Below are 20,886 nucleotides of genomic sequence, written 5' to 3'. Positions count from 1 at the left end.
TCTAAGAAAAGTGCTTAAGAAAGAAGACAAAAGCCTCTCTTGTCTGTGGATAATGTTCCACTCCTTTTCAGGAGTGTGCCAGTTACAACAGGGAGAAGCTGAGAGGAGGAATGCAAGGTGGGGTGATTCTGCAGGACAGTTTTGGGTGGTGACCCTCTTATTTCCTAACATGAGACATATACAGGTTTAGATGTTGTGGCTGAGCTAGTTGTCCTAAGCTGCCTTTTCAGTCAAAAGAGAGCAACTACTGCTTTTAAGGTGCAGTTCAGCTGAGCTATTTGAGATATCTGCTGAAAAGTGTGGTGAATCCTACTTTGCCTTTTTCTATTGATGAAAACGGAGTTGAGGGATGTTAACTCAGATGCAAAGTCTGTGGTTTATAAGATACTATGAAATGATCTCTAAACATGTGTTCACCTCCAAACAGCACACAAAACTGCCAGATATTTGCTCTTTCTGGGCAAATCTTACTGTTGCATGATTCAAGTAGGACTTTTAGGTGGTCAAGGAGACTTACAAGACTGATATATTTAAGAAAAGGCAAAATGAGATATTTTTGGTAAATTGCATTTCCTTATTAGTCATCACTTCCTTTTTTATTCTGAGAAACATCCCTCTTCAGATATGTTCGTTTTATTTGGCAGAAGCGTAGATAACTCCAGATGTTGCTGATTCTTTTTCAGTTCATTGCCTTAGGAAACTTCAGTTGCACCTGAGAGAAAATAGAAGCCAACCTGGAAGAAATATAAAAGCAAGATACAATAGTCTTGATAGAGGAAAAGAAAAATCAGATTAATTTATATGCTCTGGATGATCTCTAATTGTTTCCTTAAAGATGAATTAAAAGCCTTTTTATTCACAAAGAGCTGAGTTCAGGGCCTTGTACATCTCCTATTAGAGTTGAAAACATGATAAAGAGCTGGATTTTCTAGCTTCCCTTAAGGGTCTACTATTCCAATGGAAAACAGAGCACTAAAAGTAGCAATTGGCAAGTAAGTAGAAGTAATATTAGGCTTTGATATTAAGGAGCAATATCCTTGGCTTACATAAGTAGGTGCCATCTTCTTATTTCAGCAGAGAAATGATTTTTGCCCCAGATTGGCAAAAATTTTCCCCAGACTGAGACACCTAGATTTTTAGCTATGGAGTGTTGTAATTTTAGATCTACAAATACAATGTGTTATCTACCATGGCTTTCACACTTTTGAAGTTTGTCGAAGGATATTCTTGCTGTTCTTATCTACTAAGGATAAAGCCTGAGAAAACACTGATCTTTTTTGCCATTCTTTAGGATACGTTTCTTTGCTTACATTCTCTGTTAAATCAACAGAGGTTGATGAGGTTAATGATATACAGACATTTCCCCTCCAGAGCAGCGGTTCATCTCTAGTTCACACTGCTAGATGCTGAACGTCATTCCAGAAAAAGAAAAGGAAAAGGAAAAAGAAAAAGGAAAAGAAAAAGAAAAAGAAAAAGAAAAAGAAAAAGAAAAAGAAAAAGAAAAAGAAAAAGAAAAAGAAAAAGAAAAAGAAAAAGAAAAAGAAAAAGAAAAAGAAAAAGAAAAAGAAAAAGAAAAAGAAAAAGAAAGAAAAAGGAGAGGAGAGGAGAGGAGAGGAGAGGAGAGGAGAGGAGAGGAGAGGAGAGGAGAGGAGAGGAGAGGAGAGGAGAGGAGAGGAGAGGAGAGGAGAGGAGAGGAGAGGAGAGGAGAGGAGAGGAGAGGAGAGGAGAGGAGAGGAGAGGAGAGGAGAGGAGAGGAGAGGAGAGGAGAGAGGAGAGGAGAGGAGAGGAGAGGAGAGGAGAGGAGAGGAGAGGAGAGGAGAGGAGAGGAGAGGAGAGGAGAGGAGAGGAGAGGAGAGGAGAGGAGAGGAGAGGAGAGGAGAGGAGAGGAGAGGAGAGGAGAGGAGAGGAGGAGAAGAAAAAAGAAAAGAAAAGAAAAGAAAAGAAAAGAAAAGAAAAGAAAAGAAAAGAAAAGAAAAGAAAAGAAAAGAAAAGAAAAGAAAAGAAAAGAAAAGAAAAGAAAAGAAAAGAAAAGAAAAGAAAAGAAAAGAAAAGAAAAGAAAAGAAAAGAAAAGAAAAGTCATCTAGTTTATTACATGTAAGAATTCACAAGCCTGCAACCCATGAGATAGATCTTTCCACGTCACTAAGCAGAGTGAGCAGGTCTGGAGTATGAATAACATGCCAAAGTGTTCCTCTGTGACACCCCAGGAAAACTCAGCAGACTTTCCTGTCCAGGGCTCGAAGACACCAAGATTTCCAGGCTATTATCTTCCATTGGAATAACATTCAGTCAAAGATAGCTTGCTCCTTCTGGCAAAAGTACTTCCATATAAATAAGGGAAGGAGTGGTGTTCTTTGGAAAGCAGTCTGGCATCACTTCTGACAGATAACAGCGATTGTGATGAAGAGTAAACACCTCAGTCACCGGGTGATGCAGAGCACACTGATGCACCCTGGAAGCAGCAGCACAGAACCGCAGCTGAAGGCTGAATCACTGCTGTATCTAATTAGGCACATCAGTGAAGATATGCAAGCCTCGAACTGTCTGAGAAGGGCTGAGATTGCTAATACCAATCTGTTATTGTCCTCTCGGCTCAGAAGAGGTGATGGTTGATAAGATAGAGAAATAGCATTTTGTGTTAGAGCGGTCAGTAGCTTTCTGGTTGCTTGTTGGGGGGAAGGTGGGGCAGGCAGTCAAGTGAGGTTGCACCATTTTCTGATTTGGCCCTCTGACTAATGTCAAGGTAAAGAAATAAATCGCTCGTATTTTATGTGTTGGTGAATAACAGCAGCCCCTTGATTTTCTAATGCAGTGTCATTTGAATTGGATATGCTATTGAATCAGACAAAATATGTATTTATGCATTAGGTTTCTTCAAAATTCCTAGTATGTTTTTTAACAAGATGCAGGAAAAATAAACTGAAATGCCGATCTTTTTATTCCTAGGTTGTTTGTGACAAAGCATCAGCAATGTCCTGTGCCGAACATGATTCACGTAAGGCGCAGACAGCGGATACTGAGTTTGAAAGGGGGCTAATCAACAGTCTTTGGAATAAAGAAGTATCTAAGTCAAAAATGTTGATGCATGAATGAACGTAATTCTCTGTGCACTGAGTTACTGTTTAGGGGACACATCTTCTGTAGCAACCACACTGAATCAGTTCAGTGCCATTCACAAGCAAATTAAGTTGTGGAATCTCACCGTATGTGTATGTATGTGTCTAAATATCTCTAGAGAATTTATTTATTTATTTTCTACTTTGCTCAAATTTTTCCTCATCCAATGCACTCCATTAATTCCTGGAGTGACTCTATTGATGTTAACAGTGGGGTATCAAGGAGGTATTTTGCTCTTCTACTAAATTTTTAGGATAAACGTTTCTGGGACAAGGCCACACACAACTGCAGGCGAGCTGTCTGATCCAGACAGGGGACTGATGTGGGGGTGGAGGAAGGTCTGCTTCTCTGGCCTGGGGGGACAGCACAAATCCGAGCTGGGTAGTGTGTGATAGAGCAAGGCAGCAATGCAGAAAAGGTGGTGTCCTGGCCCCTAGACTTTAGGGACAATTTTATGAAGGATTGTTTGGGGGTACAGGGAAGGTGTGCCTTGTGAAAGAGCCTGACAAAGAGCAGGTGTGAAGGAGGAATGGTGCAGGGGATGTCACAGTGCTGTGACAGCTCATCTCACTGATGGCCAGTTGGACAAGGAGCCTTTGTGCTCTGCCTTTCAGGCACATGCTAGTTGAAGATGAGGGATAAGGGAACACTGAAGAAGGACGATGAACAGATTACTCTTGCTGGGAAGATGATGCTGTGGGTCTCTAACCTAGGCAGTGCTGAGCATTGCATATAGCCTCTGAGTTGTCCAAATGAACACAAAAATGCAGGGTCCTCTTGAAAATTAGGGTGCAGCTCCATGTTATGGATCCAATATACTGTCTCCCACCCTTCTTTGCCCCCACACAAGGATCTGCTGCCTCCACTGCTGTGTCTATTCTACTGCTGGTGTGTCCAGGACTGGTGAAAATAAGATGACTATGGAAAAAAAGACTATGACAGGAAGACAATAGAAAAACAGGTGGGCAACAGGAAAAAAAGTGCTTCTTTGGAATGAAATAATTTTTTACTTCTCAGTTAGCTGAGTTGGTGCAAAAGAGAGGGATAACCAACCCTTCTTGGGGATTGGAGGAGACAGAGATGAGTAGCGGTGGTGGAAGTGGGGCCGAAAAGTTTTTATCCAACGCTATCCCAAGGAATTGGAAACAACATAATCCACTTTTAATAAGAATGGGATTCATCTAATGTTTCAAAAAAAACCAGGTGTGCATATGGACACTGGTCATGTCTGGAGACCAAGAGCTCTACCCAGTCCAATAAATCAGCTCCCTACTGTTGAGCTGCTTTTTCTGTCCTCCATGAGGGAGTCCAGATGCCCGGCTGACCCAAGTACCTGGATCTTGGAGCACTCAAATGAGCTCAGATGAGTGCTACCCATACCCTATAAATAGTTCATATATTATCCAAGTTTACAAGGAAATCCATTAACTAGCTTGATTATAAACAGATTCTGTAAGCACCTAAAGTTGGGTCTATTTTAATGACAGAAAAACCTCTCATCTGTAGGTTACATTCTTAAAGAAATATGATCATCTTTCATTTAGTGTCATTATTTGCCAAATACAGTTTCTTGCCAGCACTGAAAAATCATGTTCTGGTAGAGTAAATTCCTTAAACACTTGCCATCTCTCAACATCACTTCTCTCCTCTATTGTTTCTAGAAGGAATAAAACTCCAGAGTACTTTAAGAAAAAAACCAGGCCTCTGCTTTTCTTTGTCCTTTGAACGTGACTTAACCTCTTCTCTAAGGACAGCTGGCCTTCACTCTCCAGTAGGGGATACAATGAGGACAGGACACTGGAAAGCTGGAAGACCTTGCTCAAAGAGTCATTTTATCTAATATGGTGCCATAGTTGCTACAGTGACTCTGTAATAATTTTATGTTTACTGGCTATAATAACCATATGAAATGAATGTGCTACATGGTATACTGCCTACAGTAAACCCCAGGCATAACTAAGGTTATTTAGGTATCCATTTGAATATAATTAGAAACTATTTCTTCAGTTTAGAATACTTGGTTTGTAGATTATTAAATAACCATGTAAAAGACACTGTAAAAGATAAATATGTATTTAGTCACCCGGCTATCTTGCTAGAGTTTTAGTCTGGCAATTGTTAGAGCACTGCATAACTGTAACTCAGCAATATGGTATGCAATACATTATTATTACCTGGCCATTAATCAGATGAACTGCTGCTTCTGGCTGCCTCTCCAAGCCCGCTGAAGCTGGTCGTGTGTCCCAAGCTAGATCAGTGCACTAAGTCCCCAGCTAACTAGAAGAGGTATGTTTTATTTGTAATTGTAATTGTAATAACATTTTCTGTTCTTAAATAAGGGAATCTACTTTTGTTTATATCCTGTTTATAAACTAGATTAATTCCATTGCCATTTTCTTACCTGGAACAACTACAGATGACATTATTGAACCCTTAGTTGTTGCCTAACACTTTTAATAACCCCCCTGCATAGTTTGTGATCTCCTGCAGGTAGGGAACAGAGGTATGTTTTAGAAATAAGTCTGTATATTTTGTGTGCCACTATGTGAGACATTTTGGAAGGATTTGGTGTTCATGAGGTGCAGATCATCTGCCTAGTGATGAGCAGGCTTGTCGAACTGTCCCAAAATAAATTTTTGCACTTTGCATAATAAAAGGGAGAAACTAACCAACTAACTAACTAACTAACTAACTAACTAACTAACTAACTAACTAACTAACTAACTAACTAACTAACTAACTAACTAACTAACTAACTAACTAACTAACCAACCAACCAACCAACCAACCAACCAACCAACCAACCAACCAACCAACTAACTAACTAACTAACTAACTAACTAACTAACTAACTAACTAACTAACTAACTAACTAACTAACTAACTAACTAACTAACTAACTCTGTGTGCCTTTTTCATAGTTTGAAACTTCTGGATTTTGTTCCTTTCCCACCCTGTCATCAGTGTAAGCTGTGGTTTGCAGGTTTTCCCCCTTTTTCTTTCCCATTAGTCGCTCTATTAAATATGTTAATTGTAGTGTCCCAGATTACTGGGAGCTCCTTAAATCAAAGCCATGAGACTTGGTAGCAAGACGCTTAGCTATGGGCTTTGCTGATGATAACTGCATCATATGAGTATTCATACAGAACTGATTGAGCCCCTGAGGCCAGATGCTAGAGCTGTTTTGTGCTGCTCTGGCACCATAATGCAAATTTCAACAGAGTCTGCAGGTCTGCTTGAAGCCTATTTCCAAGTGAAGAAGTCCTGCCACACCGGCTTTGATGCTGGTGCATCTCTTGCAAAACACAGCCCTCACTGGAAGGAGGGACATGAGGCTGAAAGATGTAGCCCAAATGGTCTGGCCAGGAGGGTCAATCCCATTCATTGCATACTTAGGTGAGAGAAGCTGGATGGTTTTAGTGGCCAACTGTTTTTACAGTTCAAGACTTGGAGACGCCTAAAATAATAACAATAATAACTAAAAATTAGGAAATTTATTATTTTTATTGTTATTATTATTACTATGCTACTGCTACACAATCAAAATTGACAGTGCTCAGTACTGTACAAACATTGTGTCTGAAGAAACTTGCACTGGCAGCTTTAAAATTTCCCTCGCTGTGCATCTCTGATCCTGCTTTTGGCTTTTCCCAAGGTATATTTGTTGAGATGGGCTGGTACATGCTACGTCTTCAAGCAGCTACAAAGGAGCTTTATTTGTACTGCCTGTCATTTCAAGCTGGAGGAATTCAGTATCTATCTCGCTGCCTTTGCCATATGCAGTTGGGTTTTCTCCTTCCCCTCTGTAATTCTTCTGGGGCCACTGCATAATAAAAGTCTCAACTTAATCAAGAAAAATTCAACATGTGGCACGGCAAGAGAGAGCGTCGGGATTTGAAAGCGTAAAGCAAACAAACAAGCAGGCCCTTGTGATGTCAGACTAATAACACATTTGCTGCTGTGCTCTCCGGCTTGCTGGTGTGTGTACTTTTTCCCTGTACAACATTGTTCTGGGCTTTGTTTCCTTCGGCTGCTCAGCCCGAGAGGGTTCCCTGCTGCCAGGGGGCTGCTGGGACACCAGCAGGTGTCTGAATAATTGGAATATAAAAACTCTTTTAGAAAGAACCAGCTCACGGAAAAGAAAACCCTGTCCCTAGATTTAAAAAGTGAAAAATAAAATAAGAAAAAGATCTTCATTTTCCAAGGCCAGTAGCAGTTTCAAATCTTCCTTTTTCTTAATCAGAGATAAAATTAAGTCACACACATGAAGGAGCAATTGTTCCAGACAGGAGCAGGCTCAGCATAGCATGTGATGAGGGGAACTGTGTCCTGTGAGCCTATGAGAAGTAAAGGCTGTTTGTGGCATAGAGTGTTGTGCTTGACTCCTGGGTCAATACCACAGAACAAGGCTGTGCTTTGTCACTTCTGGCAGTGCTGCCACTGGAAAGCCCATGAAGGACTAGCCACCATTCCACACACAGTCATAGAGGTTTTTAAACCCCTGTTTCCCTTTTTGAGAGCAAAGACTGACTGCTATAGCAGATGCTGGCTGCCTAGGCACAGATGGATGTGGGTGTTTTTTGCTGCTTGGGCACCCAGTAGCTCCTAGCAGTCCAAAAGGACATCAATGCTGTGGACCAGCCCAGCCACAGGGGCCAGCTGGTGGGGCTCCCTCCCCACAGAGGCAGAGAACATCTCTGATACCCCCTCCCCTCAGCCCAGGCTGCTTCCCTTTGGGGCTCTGCTGTGCTTGCCTGTGCTGCTGGCTGCTCCTGGCCAAGCAGAGGGAGGGGGACTCCTTCCACTTGGTATGTAAAGGGTGTGGAGCTGGATGTGGTGTGGTGGATGTCTGTGCTCCAGGTTGTCTTAGCTGGTCCCTTGAAGGCTTTGGGAAGGGTGAGGGAAAAGGGCTGAGCTTGCAGGTGTGGACTGGAGCTGGAGCAGCTGAGAAGTAGCTGCTTGTAGGGACTTCTGATGCTGGTCCTGGAGGAAAGACCTGGGCCTTTTTAAGGCATCCCTATGCATTAGGTGGCAGGTTAGGCAGGAGCATGCAGTTATTGGGGGTGGAAGAGAGACACGGTGCTGGAAATTGTGGCCTAGCTCTGAAAAGGGGCAGCCTGTCCCCTGCAGTGCCAGGCAAGGTAGAAGTGTGGTGAGAGAGCCCAGACCGGGTCTGGGAGGCATCCTGGGACTGATGGTGGGAGTGGGATTTAGTGTTATCACCCCAGGTATCCACAGAAGAGTAAGGACTGCACCCAGACTGTATGCAAGGTTCCCTGGGGGCTGACTCTCTGGACTTCAGCCCCAGGGACAAATTCATCCTCTCTTGCATGTGATTTCTCCTTCAAGGCCATCCGAGAGTCCTGCATAGTATGTAAAATACCAGGAATCCCATGTGCATTACAAGAAAGGTAGCAGGATGAGCAATGGTTAGAAGAAAATCCCTGTGGAAGGACATTGAGAGAGCTGGGTCCTTGCATTTGCAATGGGATGGGGAGAAAAGGATTTAGTGGCTGAATGTGTAAGAGCCCCATAGCTTCTGTGATCATTTTGGCATTCAGCATGTTTATGAATAATGAAATAACCTGGTGTGACATGAGGGAATAAGCTGTAAAGTGTCACAAAGCACCAGAAACAAAATCCATCCAAAACACTTCTTTTCTTCTTGAGGAAAACCTAAAACAACTTTTCTGATTACCTGACAGTCCATTTAATCCCCAGGAAACATTCCTTTGTTACAGTTTCAAGGAGAATTACTTGAAATAATCCTTTGTACAATGTACTTCATTCTATTTTAGTTTTAAATGATGTCCCTTTTCTTTTTTGATTTTTTTTAAGGGAAAAAGAAGAAAGATCCCTAATCAATGCCTATGGAAGAGCTGAGGGCAAATCTGAGGCTTTCTGGTACAAGGATTGCCTTTGTGAAGAGATCTGTGCTAAAGAGACCGAGACTGCAAGGGCTGAACAAGAAATAATAATAATAAAAAAAAATTAAGGAAAAAAAAATCCCTGAAGCTCAAATGATTGCAATTGCTCAGCGCAGATTTGGCCATCGCTGTGCCCCTGAGATGGGGAGTGGTCCTTGATGGGTCTGCGTCACACGTGGGTGCCTTCAGCAGGGCTTTGTGCTGCCAGTGACCCAGATTCAGGAGGAGACCTGGGGTCTCCAGCACAGAGATCTTCAAGGCTTTTGAGTGACACTTGGTCAAGGAGGAGAACTGGGCTTGTCTGTGGCTGCTGCCATCTGCCTGCCCTCCAGCAAAGGTCACTTTCCAGGAAAGAGCCAGCTCGCCTCTTGGAAAAGCCTAGTGGGGTGGTGAAGGGAGGAAGGTAAAAGACAAGGAAATACAAATAACACATATTTTGTTCCTCACATTCTGGATGTCATTAGTTAGTAATTCTAACAGGAAAATGGTATAATTTGGAGGACATTGGGGTCTGTGAGTTTGACATTTGAATGTTCTCAGCCTGTCTTTTCTTTTGTATTGAATCCTGAGATTAATTTTCTCTTCTGTAGTATTGACGTAAATATTATTTACCTCACAGAAATGTGTAATAAGCTACTCTGTCCGTATTCCCAGACATCTAAGGACATGTACAACCTGAAGTCTGGATGAGATGTCTTAGTTTAAGCCAGGGTATTTGTTTTGGTGAGGGCAGGTGGGTCAGAGCCTTCCTCCAGAGTAGACTTGGAAAGTGATGGCTTTCCCCCCTTACCAGGTCTCTTCCTTGGGTGGTCATGCTGTTGGACATGGAGAGAAACTTTGTCCTACTGTCAGTGGCCAAGCTGTGTTTTTCCTCATGTCACCTGAGACTCTGCTCTTGACTGAGCCATGAAACTCACTGCCACAAGCTAGCATGGAAACAAAGTGGTTAGTAATACTTCAGGAAAAGCAAGGCCTATTTCCTGGATGAGAGCTTTCTGAATGACATAGGATAGGACAAAAAAAAAAATCTCCCCCAGACTGATGAACACCTTCAGCCTCCAAGGAAGGGAATCAGGAACTTGAGGTTAGCCTGAAAAGTTTTTGCGGTGATTCCCGGTGGTGTGTCTCCCATCAGGGTCTGCAGCACTAGGTCCTAGGCACATCTAGAGAAGATATTGAAGTATGTGTGAAAGTTGGGGAAGGCTGCTGAAAAATATTCACTCCACTGTGGTTCAGCACAGATTGCTCTGGAGAGAAGAATTAATAACTACTGCCTAGGCCACAGGTTATTCCCTTTATTTTCATTCTCATTTCTTTTTCACCTTTGCTTTCAGAAAATTCATTCCTTTTATTTTTCCTCCCAGAGAATGAAACTCCCTTTGATCTATAAACAGCTCCACAAGTCAAAGTGATGGGGCAACCTCAAAAATATATTATGGATATGCCAGTAGTGGCTCTGTTGCCAAGGTTGTATTAAGATTTGAACTTAAAGCAGGACTTATGTTCCTTTTTTTTTACACTCCACTGTGTAGATACAGTGGTTGGACTTGCCACAGGAAGACTTCAGAGGACAATTGCTCTTGCTGTGTATTTGCTTTAGGGAAATCTGGAACCTGAGATCTCACCCTTCCTCTGAGATCTGCTTGTGTACTGGCGTTTCTGGGTTGGGTACTACGAGCTTGCTTTTGGACCTGCAGAGTGGTCTGTATGAGAGATTCCTCATCCCCAAAATGATAATTTTTTGCTCTTGAGGAACCACTTGGCCATGTTGTTTGCCTCCCCCCCCGATCCCCAGCATTCATCTGCACTGGCTGTGCTGGCTGGGAGTGGTCCCAGTGGGGCAGAGAGGGAGTGTGGCAGTGGTCTGGGGTGGGCCAGGGGGATGGTGGGGTCTGCAGGGTGGTGTGCGGGACTCAGGATGCCTCTCTGGAGCAGAGCATTCAAAGAAAGAGGGATGTAGAAGGAAACAGTAGGAACCTTTGTGTGGGGTTGGTGCGTTCCCTCTTGGTACAGGGAGATAGTGAGGCACAGAGACGGGATGATGAGAGTGGATGCAGGACTCAGCAAAAATCCAGAGTGATCTTGTGAGCTGCAAACTTTCTGAAACACCTTCTTTAAAAAAAACCAACCAAAACAAAACAAAAAAGGAAAAAGCACTCTTGAGAGAGGGAACAGCAGTAAGCACAATGTTATTCTTCAAACAAATACCTTTAGAAATAATATCCTATTTGGTTCAAAGAGAGCAGGAAAAGAAGAACTGAAAATGCAGTTAATGTGGAATGCACTAAATGTTCATGTGAAGTTGCCAACTTACCCTTGTATCTTTAACCATGGAGGATTTCCCTTGCAGAAATGGCTCTTGACAAAGTTAAGTGGACCTATATATTGTTTGGGAAATTGCCCTTATTTTGTGTGCTTCTTGTTCCCGTAATGGAACCCATGAGCAGAGGATAATTGCAGCAGTCTCATCTGTCAAATAATATTAGAAGTCAACAGCTATAATCTCAACCACTTGCTTTACACAGCTTTTCTCTGTATTTTCTGTTCAAATTGTCAGTTGTTACATGTAAGTGTCCCCATTCCCTGTGGCTGATAAAAGTAAAAAGATTTAAGTAAATCAGGAGGAGTGCAGAGACAGGGCTTGGGCAATGGCTCACAGTGCTAGCACAGTAAATCATATGACAACAGCGCAGTGGATATGAAAAATTACAGCCTGAGTATAGTGTTACTTGTTACTATTATTGGCAGAGCAGCATGGCACTGAATGGTTTGGCTTTGCAGGGATTCGGGGAAGCTACTGATTGGTTTTAGCTTGTGTGGGTTTGTGCTTTATGAGCTTGGCTTTTAGTTTCAGGAGATGAATGAGCCCCTGAAAACAGAACTCAGCCGAAACCATCTTCTCATCGGTGGGTCAAATCAAAAGCATTGCAAAATTAATTTGTTGGGATAGTCATTCAGCTGTGACACTGCAACTCAGGATGCAGTTTCCCCTCCCTTATCATCACCTCATCATCCTTATTCTCCTTTTTTCCCCCCCAGTGTACGGAACAGAAATATAGTTATGGTTACATTGATGGACTCCCCACACCACCACCTCCTGGTGAGGCTCTACATCTGCTCCTGCTTTGTAGGAAGGAGGAAGAACCCATCTCCCTCTCTGCATCTCTGCTGCTCTCAAAAGGGCACAATCATTGTTTGTTGTGGTTTTGTGAGCATTTTATTGCTCTGTGAGGAGCTGGATTTAGACTGCCAATGAATTTTATTTGCCATTGAATAATTATTAATTGGTCGAATCTGTATCGTGAATGCATTAAGTCAAATTCCTGCTCCTGGCTGGAGGGAAACGACTCTGTCATTGCAAGCGCTCTGTGCAGCAGACAGGGCGATTGTTTCCACAAATAGCTCAAGCCATGTTTGGCACCCTCTCTTGCGTGCTGACGGCAGCTCTTCCTGGTTTTACTTAGTGGCATAGGTTATACGCACTGAAACACTGCAAGAAACGTGTTCAAAGGGAGGTTTGAGGGCTACTCTGCCATAGATGTTTAACTCCAGCTCTCCATGTAGAAATGTCTTCCACCTTCAGACAGCCTTGTGTGAGTTTCCTTCACTGCCTGTCAGACGATCAGTTTCCAAAAGGACCAGAGCCATTGCACTCTGTGATCACACCTTCCCACGTGTCACAATAGCTTCCTGTGTTGACAAGCCCTCAGTGATCAGAGCTTTCTCTTTTGTTGCTTTCATATTGATTGCATCCTGAGGCTATCAGAAATGCCTGATATAAAACCATATGATAAAGCCAATGTAAAGCCCTTGATAAAAAGCTGAGGTGTATTGCTGCCTGTGCTGTGTGATTGAGTCATTGTTGCTCAGGTGCTCTGATAACGTCACCTGCCTCTTTCTGCTGAATTTTACCCCTCAGAGCTAGTGATAGGCTGATCCCTTCCACCAGATTGTCTTCCTCCAGGTCGTCTTCCTCCTTCTTTCTTATTCCAGAAAGCCTGTAGCGAGCTTTTGGCTTTCTTCAGTGGAATATTTGTATGTACATGGCAATACAGGTCATGATTAATGGTCTCTGCAGTCTGCTCTTTTTTTTAATGTCAGAATAATAAAATATCTTCTCGTCAGATTGTTCGCCCTGATTGTTCAGCTAAATGCATTTAGCACCAGAAGTAGAACCAGCATATACGTGTACGAATACCATTCTGGCAATTATTGTCAGAAGTGACAGCTGATTGCAGGTATTAGAATGATGCAACTTGTTCAAACTTAATGTTATCTATTATGAACTCTACTTCATGATGATAATAGCTGGAAGGCATTGATTTTGTTTTCTGTTACTTATCTCAAGCCCATACATTTTGCTTGCATTATTGACTTTTCTGATCATTTCATGCATCATCTCTTCAGAAGATGTGTAAATCAATGTTGACTGTGCAATGTATGTTGTTTATTAAGCTGCCGCGTGGGGTGTACACCTTGAAGAAAATCATCAAACGCATGTCTTGAATAATTGTTGAGCAGGCCTGGCAAGAGAGGGCAGCCTTGGAGCATGCTGGCGCTGGTGTGGAAGAGTTCAGTTAATTATTTATCTGGGCCACAGTATTTGCATGCCTATATGAATTTTTTATGAAGTTAATTAGCTTTTCAAGATGCTGAATCGGTTCAGCGCTGCAATGATTGCAGCCCGACACACTGGGCGAGAGACGCTTGAGTCACAGGCAGGAAAACAGGCGGTGGGGAATGCAGATGGGCGGGGGTGCCTTTGAACAGTTTCAACAGGTGGCCCTTAGCACTGTGAAACCTATTGTGTTTGCGGTCAGCAGCTTGAACACGTAGTACAGGAAAGGGCTCAGATTGCACCCCTTTCTCAGGCAACAGATTTAGACTTTTAGGCTGAACTAAAACTCCACCCACGTAAAACCCAAGAGGGTGGAATGAAGAGGAACAGGGGAAATTAAAACCCATCCCATGAGATGGCCCAGGCTGCACAGCTGCTGCACAGGCTGTTCGCTCAGAGCTGCTCATGCAGACCATGGATGGAAAAAAACAGTCATCGCCTCCCTGCACCAGCTGGGGCCACTGCAAAGTCCTACAAACAGGCTGTGTGTGTCAGGACTTGAGGCTGGGAACTCAGCTCTACAGTTGCACTGGGAAGTAGATCCTAGTCAAACGTCAGGTAACAAACCCAGGGCCAGGAAACGGCAAGGACCGAGACTGCAGAGACTGGTGCTACTGTACGGCGCTTGATGGCAATTTCTTTTACTGCTCAAAGCAAGGCAGGGAGGAGTGGTGGGAACTGAGACCTGCCCTGTTTGTTAGGGCTGTAGGTCCTTTGGTGCTTTTGTTGGGGCCAGAGGCTGAACCAGGGCAGAGTGTAATCCTTATGCTGCAGGTCTTCTTGTCTACCACCATCGTCAGGCTTTGTGCCAGCCTTTAAGCAGGAATACAGGCACCCCAAAGCAGCCTTTTGCTCCATACACCTTGAAAACGGAACCTGGCTGATAAGGAGTTTCCTATGGAGCACCTCCTCCAAGAGGTAAGCTCCCCCTCAAAGACACTGCTCATGGTTTTCCACGGTTCCCATTCCTGAATGTTTGGTGGTGAATGTGCAAACTTTAGAAATCTTTGCATTATTTTGTTAGGGGTATGTTTGCACGGAAACATTGCGGTCTCATCCACAGCAATGAAGTGCACACTGTGAAAAAAATAATAATGGTATAATGCAAGACTGTTGGTTTACATCGTAAACGAACAGTTGCTATATAAAAGATGTGCTCATGTCTGATCTTTTCACACATATGGTCATTTATTCAGAGAACAAATATTTTAGGATTTGGAAAGAGCCCCGGCTTTGAATATCATCTCAAATCCAACTAAAGGGAAAAGAATGTCAAATAGGCCATATAAATTCTGTTGAACTAATGTTTTCATAATCCATATTGAAAAAAATCTGAGAATAGAACATTTTTTTAAAGTGGCTGAGGGTTAGTTATTGAGCTCATTTGGAGAAATGAAATTTTCACAGGTCTAGAAATGACAAAATATAATTGATATTCATGAAGATTAAATGAGATTTGGAGCCAAGTATTGTTCATATTTAAAAGTTAAATAATAATTTGGCCTCCACATCATTAACAGTAAGTTTTATCTCCATCTGACTTTATTGTTGGCTACATAGGTCATTCTCTGTTGAACAAAACTGGAAAGAAAGAGCATCATAGGAAACTGGAGGTATTTGACTAGAAGGAGAGGGACAGGAGAATGAGAGTGGTTGTGTTGTTTGGGATATGTTTATGAGCATAATATCCCCCTGAAATCCTCATGGAAGTGAGGAACAACTGAATCTGGATACTGTGGTCCATCGAAGCTGCACAACCCCTTCTGCATGCTTGCATTCATTGCTTCATCTGTGCTTTTGAAAATACATTTGCTTTCTTTGTGTACTTAATTCTGAGCATCATTGTTCCTCATTTTCCCCATTGAATGAATTTCCTTAGAAATCCTAATGAAAACTGAACGAAAGCCCCCACCAGGTGATTCATGGAGTAGCTTTTTTCCTGCCACCCGATGAGAACATCTATGCAGTGTCTGCTTCTAATACATAGTTTCCAGCCTCTCTCACTTCCACATCCAGAAATGAAGTTTTATTTATCCAGAGAGGTTCTTAGATAGAGAAAAGTATTTGATAGAATTTTTCCCTTACTGATTGTCCATCCTTTCTTCTATTGCAGGCTTAAAACATGTTGGAATCCCTGCTTAGCAAAACATCCTGCTCAAAATGCTTGCTGGACTGTGTATGGTATAAACCACCATGTGAGTTTATATACATGCATACACAGAACAATTTGGCAGGTCTTGAGAGATGGTGAAAACACAAGACCCTTCGCCTCACGTTACCTTCTCTCCCCTGCAGAGTTTCCAGAGAATCAGTGGAGTGATGGGAATGTTTGATCCTTTGGCTGTGATTTCTGTCTTGGAATCCTTGCTGAAAGATTCAGGAAAAATCAGGCAAATGATACGTAAATTTACTCTTAAAAGGAAAAAGGATGACAGAAATTGTTCCTAGTTGAGTAAATGAGAGAGCTCTTAACCATGCTAATTGTGTTAATTTAAAGCTCTTTTGGTGAAACTCTAACCAGCAGTCAGTGAGAGTTGCTGCTGAAAGCAGTGCAACCAGGATTTAACCACCAATGTTGTCTTAATTTACCGATCTTTCATAGTCTGTGTGTCACATCTGCCAGGTCTGTGTGGATGTCTCAGATATCCAAGACTTTGAGGAGCATAGAAATCCTAGTGAGGGTCTATATCTCTCTTCTGTCCTCAAACAATGTAAAAATCTCTAAGCAAAAGAAATTATTGATTATATCTGGTTACTAGAGACAAAGGATTGTGTCCTTAATATCCTTACAATAAGTAGGACATGAGCTGAACTAGGTTTTATTCTGCAAGTTCATCTATTCATATTCTCTCAGTTAAATAGATATATTTTAAGAAATGGTATCCTGGTTACAAACCCCTATCTCCCCAAAGGTAGAAGACCTCGAACTTTCTTCCACCTTCTCTATTTCTTCCTCAAATGCAATCCCAAGTGGGAAGGACGACACTCAGCTTACTAGTTCTCATAACTGGATGGTGTTTTTTGCCAACACATACAACTTAAAGTGATAGGGCTTTCATTCTTTATTAGTTCTACAGTGAATGGTTTAGTATTCCTCCCACCAAAGGTGGTGTAGGCAGTAGGATAGTGCTTCTGGTCTTAAGGCACACAGGCAGGCAGGTGTAGGGAGGATTCAGGCTGAGAGGTAACTACTCTTCTTGCAATCTGGAGTCCAAGTGGCCTGAGATGCTCTGGGTACTTGAGCCCTCCACAGAGAGTAGCCACAGACTCACCTATAAGAGATCCCTGTTCTTCTGGACTCCCTGCTGGAGTCCTCATACTGCATGTCGTCCCAGATGGCACCAAATGCCTATCCCTGGTTAACACAGTTGAACCCACAGCATGCCTGTAGCACCATTTACGTAAACACTGGACTATAGACTTAATCTTGAGGTCTCAGATAAAAAGCATCAGAGGCAAGACATCCAGGTTTCTGTGTGGTTGCTGACACCATAGTCTTTCCCCCTGCCTCCATCCACATTCATGATCTCTGACCTGGGTTTCCTGTTATTTTTATTCCTCCCTGGTTTTCCAGGCAGTTTGTGTGCACAGTCCTCAGGTGGAGTGAATTAGATTAGCTCCAATATTTCAAGCCATCATTTAATTTGCAAATGAATATTTAATTGGCAACTGAATGCTCAGACAGACGTGGGAAGCTTTGAATGGGTGCTACATAGGGCTCGCTCCATGAAGGCAGACTGGGATGGTACACTGGAACCAGCCTGACCTGTGAGCCAAGCTATCTGGTTGTTTGGCAGTAGTCACTTATTTATATCCATATTTATGATTATTTGCATTTTAGAACCTTGTTATTGGGAAGGGAAGTTAACTATACTTTGCATTTTACTAGTTTGTATAAAGTCTGCTCTGAAAACTACCAAAATCCTGAGATACCTATATAATATCCATGTCCAAATTGGGCTGGGTAGTTGTGAATCACTATGTTTCCATCTTGATATGGGAGCAAATCTTCTGGTCTGGGAGACAAAGTCGTATTATACACAGATCATTGCAAAGTAATAGAGATTTTAACATCACTTCCTATCAGGATGTGTATTTGCTACTTATCAGAAAACAGCAGGTATTTGATATTTGACAGGTCAGAAAAATGTGTGACAATCCACAAGGAAAATAATTTCCCTTGATTATGTCTTTTCTGGCTGCTGAGTCTGAGAGTTTATACTGTTTATCTACATTCAGGTACAAATCTGATGAATTTTATATTTTCACTTTTTTTTGTTGTCTGATATATATTGATATTGCATAGAGTTGCTCTGGCTAATTTATTTTTTAGATGACCTGTCATGAATAGGTAATACTTTTATACTTTTACATAAACTGCAAAACATTTTGACCGTCCATACAGGTTTAGTGACAAACATGCAGAAGTGACTGACGTTATGGCAATGTGAAGGGCATTGGGTGAGCTGACATATCAGAGCAATCTCCCCTGCTCCAGAGGAGAAAACCTCCTGGTCTCCCTGCCCTGAGAGGAGACAGACCAAGCCAAAGCAGACAGAACTGAGAACAGGAGAGAAATAAGCCAGGCAAAGCAGAGCAGCAACGCAAGAGAGGATTTTGTTTCCTAGTGTTTACTTTCTTAGTGGAAGTAGACCTATTTTGACTTCCTGTCAAAATATCTACCCATATGCAGCTAGATCTTTTAAGGGGCAAAGTTGCTGACATTTCCACCGGGTGATCACATCCATCTGAAGTGGAAGTAGCCAGGACATTGTTGTTTTACCAGGCAATGTGTGTGGGTGATGTTGGGAGGAATTATGTTCCAGCCCCCTTGCCATCTGCCCAGCACAGCTTTCTGCAGTGCAGCTTGAGACAGGGATGTTTATTCCACAGGATGCAATACATATGAACTCTTCTGGTTACAGTCATTTCAGATTCTTTTTAACTTCTTTTTTTAACTGAGACTTAACTCCCAGTCTCATAAGTACTTCAGTGTGGGCATGGGTCTACTCATAAATTGCATTACTACAGAAGTAAGTGATGTTTGTCTGACTCTAAGTGGATATTTGTTTGAAGGATCAAAGTTTCTCAAACCATTATTTTATTTAAAAAAAATCTAGATATATTTTGCTATATAAATCACTGTGTGATTTTTTTATTCATTTAAATGCACATATTTTAATGGTTATTTATTGTTCCAAGATATCTATTAAAAGTTATTACCACTTAAAAATGTGAGAGAAACCCAGCAGCAAGGTATTTAAACTATTTCTGTGCTAAATAGCTGGAGAATGAGAGCAAGCATTACCTACACTTGGTTTTCTGAGAGACAGAGTTCCTGTTATTTCATTTTCAGTTGCTGGAGAAGGTCCTTTGCAAAGCATTGCTCACTCATTAGGACAGTTCCAGAGGTGATGCCAGCTGTGGTTTGGGGTTATGTGGCAGTGCCCTTGGAGCTGCATGGTGCCCTGCTGACATAGTTTTCTCTCCACGTGCAGCCCAGCCGGTGCCACACCACAGCAGGGCATGGGGCTGATTGCACCTTGCCCTGACCATCAGCATCAGAGGCATTTTTGTAATGTGAGCAGCCCAGTCAAAATTAAGACCTCAACAAATTAGAGGGTTGGGAAATCACCAATCACATGAAGTTTAACAAGAGCAAGTGCTGAATTCTGCACCTGGGATGGAACAACCCTGGTTGTGCATACAGACTGGGGAGTGAGATGCTGGAAAGCAGAGCCGTGGAAAAGAACCTGGGCATCCTGGTCCAAGGCAAGTTGAACATGAGCCATCAGTGCCCTGGCAGCCAGGAGGGCCAGCCCTGTCCTGGGGGCATTGGGCACAACATGGCCAGCTGGGCAAGGGAGGGGATTGTCCCCTCTGAGCTGGGGTGGCCTCACCTCCAGTGCTGGGGGCAATTTTGGGAACCACAATATATAAAATATATTAAGTTATTAGAGAGCATCCAAAGGAGAGCAACAAAGTCAGTGAAGGGCCTTGGAGGAAGCTGTATGAGATGTGGCTGAGGTCACTTGGCTTATTCAGCCTGGAGGAGACTGAGGCGAGACCTCAGTTCTGTCTACAGCTTCCTCACGAGGGGGAGCGGAGGGGCAGTTACCCATCCCTTCACTGTCATGACCAGTGACAGGACCCAAGGGAATGGCCTGAAGCTGAATCAGAGGAAGTTTAAGTTGGATATCAGAAAAAGATTCTTCACCCAGAGGGTGGCTGGGCACTGGAACAGGCTCCCCAGGGAAGTGGTCACAGCACCAAGCCTGTGTGAGTTCAAGAAGTGTTTGGACAATGCTCTCCACAATGGTGTGACTTTTGGGATGTCCTACTCAAATCCAGGAGCTGAACTTGATGCTCCTGATGATCCCCTTCTAACTCAGCATATTCTATGATATTGCTTTTGTTTGAAAATTCTAAAGGAGAATTTTATTAATTTAATGAAAGATGGGAAAATGTCTTTTTCTATCAGTCATCCTGACAGCCCTTTCCCCTGAGACCATCTTGATGAAGGCATATTTGCCATCCCCCCACAGTGTCTTTCAGTGCATCCAATAAGCTTAATAACCCCCTGTGTGCTTTCTGCTGAAGTTACCAGCAATGGTTTATCTAACAATGAAGACTCAAGTTATCACCGATAGTTTTATTCATTTAAATAGCTCACACTTCCATTATTAGCATTTTCTAAGGACCTAGAGGTCACAACACCGGCAATGCTGCATTCACACTTTGAAATCCTGAGAGGTTTTTCTCCTCAAAGATGCCCCAGATTTGGATTCACAAAGTAGATAATAATCTTTTCATCTGCCTCGGGTTTGCAGGTTGTTGTTTATATCTTGAGAGGATACAACCCTAAAAGGAAAATTGCCTTGCAAGGAAGTGAAAAGTCTTGTTTCTACATTCAGACTTCCAGGAGGTTTTTGTCATCTATGCATTTCCTAGCAAATTATTCTGATCAGCAGGAAGGGTTGCCCATAGAATTTACCCCTTATTAGGAGCTATTGACCAGGAAAATGACCTTTTGTTCCTGAAATCTATAAATTACCTTTTAAAGTCATTTGCAATAACCATTAAAGTAGAGGAGGAGAGATGTATATGAAGGAAGGTAGCTGAGAAGATGAACCATCAGTAGACATTGGCCACAGTGCATTCTAAATCCTTTTTTACATAAGCGAGAAATTAAATCTTTCTGTATAGGAAAAAAAAAAGTAAAG

The 20,886-nt window shown here is 42.5% G+C and overlaps 1 protein-coding gene across 27 annotated transcripts in view; it reads left to right on the top strand.

Annotated features, from left to right (window-relative positions):
- The window catches only part of LOC134546893 (uncharacterized), a 249,245-nt gene that overhangs the window by 72,022 nt on the left and 156,337 nt on the right, over window positions 1-20,886 (top strand). For 5 of the 27 annotated variants that reach the window (XM_063390172.1, XM_063390173.1, XM_063390170.1 and 2 more), the window contains exon 3: window positions 2,948-3,061. The exons of the other annotated variants lie outside the window; for them this stretch is intronic. In XM_063390172.1, the coding sequence (XP_063246242.1) occupies window positions 2,948-3,061 (114 nt within the window). The remainder of the gene's footprint in view (window positions 1-2,947; window positions 3,062-20,886) is intronic. 27 annotated transcript variants of the gene reach the window in all.

This window comes from Prinia subflava, chromosome 2 (genome assembly GCF_021018805.1).
Source record: "Prinia subflava isolate CZ2003 ecotype Zambia chromosome 2, Cam_Psub_1.2, whole genome shotgun sequence".
Lineage (NCBI taxonomy): Eukaryota > Metazoa > Chordata > Aves > Passeriformes > Cisticolidae > Prinia > Prinia subflava.
Note: the sequence above shows the minus strand (reverse complement) of the source record. Positions and strands in the feature narration are given on the sequence as shown.